A 6,041-nucleotide genomic window follows, 5' to 3' on the forward strand; every position below is an offset into this window, starting at 1 on the left:
GTGTTTCACTGCACACAGCACCTGATTAAATCGAGGAGGAGACGTCTTTATGACTGCCAGCATCTGGGTGGAACCTAAACACTGAGGACAAGATGGAAGAATAGAGGACATGGATTAGCCCCAACCCTTTTGTTTCAATTGGTTTGTTGGTGTTTCAATAAGGTTAAGGTCTAGACTTTGACTGGACCTTCACAACACCTTAATCAATTTTCAGCTACAGAGTAGCGTTACATTTACTCAGTTGCATTTAATCGAGTAACGTAATCGGGGGAAAAATACTTTGAGTACTTTTTTACTATACTGTACTTTATCATTTTACTTGAGTAATTTCATTATGAGGCATTGCTACTCTTGAGTAAAATGGATTTCTGGATTCTCTACCAGCTTCACTGAAGRTAGAACAAGCTTGTACTAGAAATTCACCAGACACAAACCTGAAGGGTCTTTTTAGTTTCATATTGAAAGAAACAGATTTTGGAAAATGTTTCTTTTTCCTGATTTTGTCACTATGTGACTTGTATCAATCATCTTCATTTTGATCTTTAAAATACCAAAATTTCCACATAACTTAATGTTTTGGTCTGTCTACCGATGTCATTTTGCATAATTTCTAACAGGGATTGTGTATTAAATAATCTGATGAACACAAAAAAACTGTTTTGGGATGGAGCAGCATTTAAAAAAAACAAAAAAAAAAACGGAGTGAAGGTAGTCCAAAGCTGTAGTTGTATAAAAACTTTATTGCACAGCATCAAAATCTGCATGAGTAAATCAACTAGTCGGACCTCGAACCTTTGATTTGGGTTACAGCGACGTTTCGGTTCAAAGAGTTTAAAGGCTGGCGTCCAGATTCTGCTCGGGGTCACGGGAATGCATCAGGAGGAAAAGACGTTTGGAAAGCTCCGGACCGACCCGTCGGGTKGTGGAGGTGACKCCTTCTCCTCTGCGGATCAGAAGGTCGGACAGAAGAGAGAGCTTCTCGTTCTCTGTCCTGCACTGGCTGTAAGCCTGCGAACACACGGGGAGATTATTAGCTTTCTGAAAGGATATCTTGGAGGTTATAGCTTTATAAAGGTCACATGGGCAATTTTACATTGTCACACGAAAAATAAAGATCACAAATATGACACAAAACTTTTTTATTTCATAGATGGGGACTTATTAAACTATAAATATTTTTTATATATATTTTTMCAATCAGCTGAAGGAAATGCAGAGTGAGCTGTGGAGTCATAAAACCTCCAAATCGTTATTTTTGAAACAGGACTTCKACTTCACAGAATGAAATCCMCCAATAAAAACAAAATTCTTAAACAATTTTTTTTACAAAGTATCTTCAGGTATTTYATAAAATAATTATGCGTCACATTTATGTTTAGTTGACTGAACAGCCTCCAGGATCCCCATGTGGTGCCAGCAGATGTAAATGAATTAAAACGTAAAAAGTTTTTCCACTGAAGCAATCTAACATTACTGCTTTTCCAAGTTGGTTCACATTGCAGATATTAGCTCTACCCAGACTGGTAAGATACTGACTCCTAACAACTACTTAAAAGAACCCAACACAAAAGAATCTGAACTATACAGTAATGAGAGTCAACCTTCATTTCTATATAGTCCTGCTTTTTATAAACTTCTTAGTTCAGCYAWTGATTGGATTGGAAAAAAAMMMCACAAGAATTGGCAACCTGGGAACGTTTAATCTGCTCTAATTGCTAAACTGAATGCCCACTGTAGCAGATAAGTATCATTTGGCATTTGGCAGAATGCTTTTGTTTGTTGAAAAACATTTACATATCTGCTCATTTCAAGCAAATTACCTACAGATTTGTTGTGGAAAAGCATTTTTTCTGCATTTTCTTTTGTTAATCCCAAACTGTAACAGGCAGGAAGTATGTCTAGATTATATCTTCCTAAATTACAAAAAAAAATTTTTAACTCTTCTCAGTATAAAAACCGGAGGAAGATTTAATTAATCTTAGCAATGGCTGCAAAGACTGAATCTGAGCCTGTTGAAATGCTCGAGAGGTGAATGCGTACCTTCTTGAGCAGCTGCGGGGAAGGATAAGCTGCCAAGATGGCAGCYGCCACGTCTGAGCTCACTCTGTTGAACTGCTGGATCTGTCTCTTCCACGCCTGCAGCAGGCCCTTCCCGGCTTTGTCCACCCGCTGGCCTCCCGCCCACTCGCTCTCCAGGTAAAAGGAGAAGCCGGTCTGCTCTCGCGCTCTCCTGAAAACAACCGAGAGGAGTGTGGGAAGTGACCGTGTGATCTGGCAGAGGCGGCGCCGAGGCAAGATGCGATGAGCAAAAAAMAGGGCTCCGGATTGCTCACTTGAAAGGGGCCTCGGCGACCGCTTTGGTCGTCATGGTGATGTGGTCAGAGAACTCCTTCCAGGTAGATAAGAAGCGGACGGAGACGCCGGTGTGAAGCTGGAGGTGGACCACGGCCTGACGGGATTTTGAACGAGGATCGGTGAAGACAGTAAAACAAATGCCTAATTTCCTTCTTGAGAACAAAACTTCATATAAATATCATGATTTGAAAAAAATAACATTGGTAGATTTCCACATTAGTGCTGTAAATTATTCTTGACAAAGGCAATCGGAGGACTGTTTACGCTCTTCTGCAGGGGTGCGTCTAGATTTCTTTATTTTTTATACCAGGGCACAAACTGTAGAAAGGTGGCACACTAAAATTACAATTTCACCTAAATGTACTTAAGGTTTAAATTACAATGACCAATGAGCCCAAATTTGGATAACTAATATATTTATTTACCCAAACAAAACGGGATCTGTTTAGAATGAGAAAACTATGCAGAAGATTTGTTTGTTGCAGTGACAGAGAACACAGGCTAATTTTACTAGTCACACCATTAGCCTGTTTAGCTTAGAGTAGCTTAACTAAGATAGAGTTGGAGTCCTAAAAACTCTATTTTTAGGACTGTTATGCTAACTCTGTTCAACTTAATTAATTTATTTTTTTGACAAAGTCAAAGTCAAAATTTTGACAAAGTCAAAATTTCTGAACGATTATAGACTCCAAATGGCAAACAACTGTTTAATTACCCCTATTCTCCTTTATACGGTAATCTGATGCTAGTTTTTCTTATTATTAAACATCATATACATCAACCTGCCAATGGGGACAASGGATGAAAATTAGCTACATGGCTATAATCTCACATATTTACATAAACATGAGAGGTCCCATTTTCTAAAAATAAACTTGAAACAACACAAAATTGACAGTTGTAAAAGAACAAAAGGAGAGTTTTGTCATGAACTAACTTGCAGTGTGGACAAAATGCTAATCTCTGWATTACATACGATAAGATAAGCTGGGGGCTCGTCCAGGAAAGCAACACATAGAAAACTTTATTTGCTACCTGAAGTGATATGTTTTTAAAGGAAATTTGCATTGTTTGTACATTTTGTTGAATTGAATCACACCATTTCCTGAATTTTTAATGCAAGATCATCCAGAAATGTCAGAATAAAAAACCTTACAAACCAAAATTCTGTTCAGGTAATTATAAACAAAAAAAAATTTGCTATGGGCTACAAAATGGAGGTACGTTATGACAAGTTAAATAGACATCCCTGGGCAATGTTTGTGATGATTCCATTGCAACAGGAAGTGTTAAGATTAGATGTTTATGCGGTTTCTCTTCATATGTCATAACGCTGGATTTACAACATCAGAAGCTTGGATCACAAAAACTACTTTTGCGGGCGTCCTACTGAGGGACGTTTAAACAATTGTGTGGCTAATTTTACCCTTGAGTCGATATGATTGTGGCTGGTGTTTACTGGGACCAATTTAACACTTTTTGATTATTTTTCTCCTCACCCCAGCCAGCAAATGTGATTATCTAATCACCATCGAATGAGAGCCTTCATTTATTAACCCCCTGAAGATCAGAAGATTAATTAAATAAAATCAGCTACATAGTGCGGAACACTTTCCACTGTTGTGTTATATTAATAAACCAAAAACATCCCACAAGTGTAAACTGCTGAAAAATGCAGAAGCCATTACAGTTAAGGGAGAYGTAGGCCTGCGTTTTAATTAAAACAAGCAATGCGATTCATTTGACCAATTTTAATAAACAAATGTATTAATTTCTGAGTGTAAATGCTTTCGTAAAGTAGCATCAATTAAGATGTTCAACTGATTCTGTGTCTTTTGGTTAAATTGAAATTGATTTCTGCTGGTGATGCATTATTAAAGTGCATATTAAATTTATGAGAATAACATTTATATTGTGAATTCTCATTTATTTTTTAAGGTTCTGCAATAAAATAAAATAAAACCCACTGAAATAAAACATACAATGAATACCACTCATTTACATAAAATTTAAAACACAGATTAGAAATAGAACAATAAGATATTTTCTTGCTAGASCCTTCTCAAATAGACAACTTGAWTTTTTTATGAAAGTGAAATTTATATATATTTATGTAGTATATATAAGTTGATRTATACTACATAACAAAATAACCATATTTAAAATTAAACTTAACTAAACACTGTAGGATGCAGGTTGTTTACTGTATTAAAACTTTAAATGTCATGATTAACTCCAGTGTTAACTCTTTCTTTTTACCGTTTCTGTCCACCTGTTTTTTTTCTCTCTCCTGGAGCAGGTTATATAATAAACCATGCAATGATGTGCAGCAACACAGATATCTGCAGCTGACTGACAAAAATGTATAAATAAATAAATAGCCGGATGACGCAAAAGCAATGCAGGTACTACTCAACAAACTTCAAAACCATGCAACTTCAAAAGGGGGGGGTGACCTCTTCATTGACTAGCTTGTCTTAATAATGAGTTATTTAAGACTTTTAGTGCTGCATTTGTTTTCAAGATAAGTAAAAAAACAACCTTTTTTAGTTTTTTCTTCTCGTCTCAGTTTATTCATCGTTATTATTCAGTGCATCCCACCGGGGGGGGAAGTGGATGACCAACCTACCTCCTCCACTTCAACTCTGGACACCTCCGGCAGCTTCTCGGCGTGACCGCTCCTCCGTTTTTTCTTCTGTTTTCCTCCCGCTGCCTCTTCCCCAGCCACAGCCRCTCTGAGCCTCTTCTGGCTCTGAGACTTTCGGGCCCTGAGAACATCAAGGTGAGCTTTATTTTTATGACTGACAGGATACCCTAAGCAGCCAGCGTTCTGTAAATCATTCATAGTAACACTGATGTACTGGTGCGAGTAGCCAAACAAGAGAGCCAGCACCGATTTCTGATTTTCGTAAAAGGTGCCTGTTGATTCTGCTTTTGACCTCCACTGCTTTTAATTATTTTCTTCAAATAATCCTAATATAAAGAAACTCATTTGCCTTTGTTTTAAGTTAACAGCTACATGAAGGGATTACAATTGATCCCTTCATGTAAATAACTCAACTAGTTATTTAATTCTTTTCTCCTCTAATGTCAAAAGTTATTTGGTGATGCATTTACAGACCAAAGAAAAAGTGGGGGCTTTCAGTTTTGATGCATTTCAGGGCACATTTCAATCAGTTGTTACTTCACTAGTAGATCACTAAACTGTAGTCAGTAACTCTAAAGTCTTTTGGATGGAAAACATGACAGATGTTGGCATCTAATGAAAAGCTGCTGATTCCAAAGCTGAAGGTAAAGGAATGGCTATTTAGCGTTAAATAGTTAAACTTGTACTAAACCCTACTTTGCTGATAAATTAGCAATCGCCGTTTCAATCTAATTTAGATCGACTATGTTCAGATCCAGCTAAAAAAAAAGAAAATACAATTCTTGCTAGGTTTAGTTTTGTTTAAAACTACAAAAGGTGAAAATGCTAATCCATATACATTTTGGTGAGTTTTTCGCTCTTTCAATTCAATGTAGGATCATCTTGCTGAGGTCTGACAAATATTTTTGAAGAATGCATTTTAGACACCAGATTATAAAAAAAAAACAACTAAATAAATGAAGTCATGAAATTAGCTTTTACAGATTGCTAAATGACAGACTGTCAGTCAGACGGTAACTTTTGCACTCCAAGGAAAACA

At 36.8% G+C, this 6,041-nt stretch overlaps 1 protein-coding gene across 1 annotated transcript in view; it reads right to left on the minus strand.

Moving 5' to 3' along the window:
- Positions 1-703: 703 nt before the first annotated feature.
- eme1 (essential meiotic structure-specific endonuclease 1) overlaps positions 704-6,041 on the minus strand; it is a 6,848-nt gene continuing 1,510 nt past the window's right edge. Inside the window, exons 2-5 of the mRNA XM_017310709.1 lie at positions 4,985-5,215; positions 2,334-2,449; positions 2,041-2,230; positions 704-1,008 (exon numbers count right to left, since the gene is read on the minus strand). Coding sequence (XP_017166198.1) covers positions 832-1,008; positions 2,041-2,230; positions 2,334-2,449; positions 4,985-5,215 — 714 coding nt within the window. The 3' untranslated portion in view covers positions 704-831. The remainder of the gene's footprint in view (positions 1,009-2,040; positions 2,231-2,333; positions 2,450-4,984; positions 5,216-6,041) is intronic.

The sequence above is a fragment of the Poecilia reticulata genome, linkage group LG19 (genome assembly GCF_000633615.1).
Source record: "Poecilia reticulata strain Guanapo linkage group LG19, Guppy_female_1.0+MT, whole genome shotgun sequence".
Lineage (NCBI taxonomy): Eukaryota > Metazoa > Chordata > Actinopteri > Cyprinodontiformes > Poeciliidae > Poecilia > Poecilia reticulata.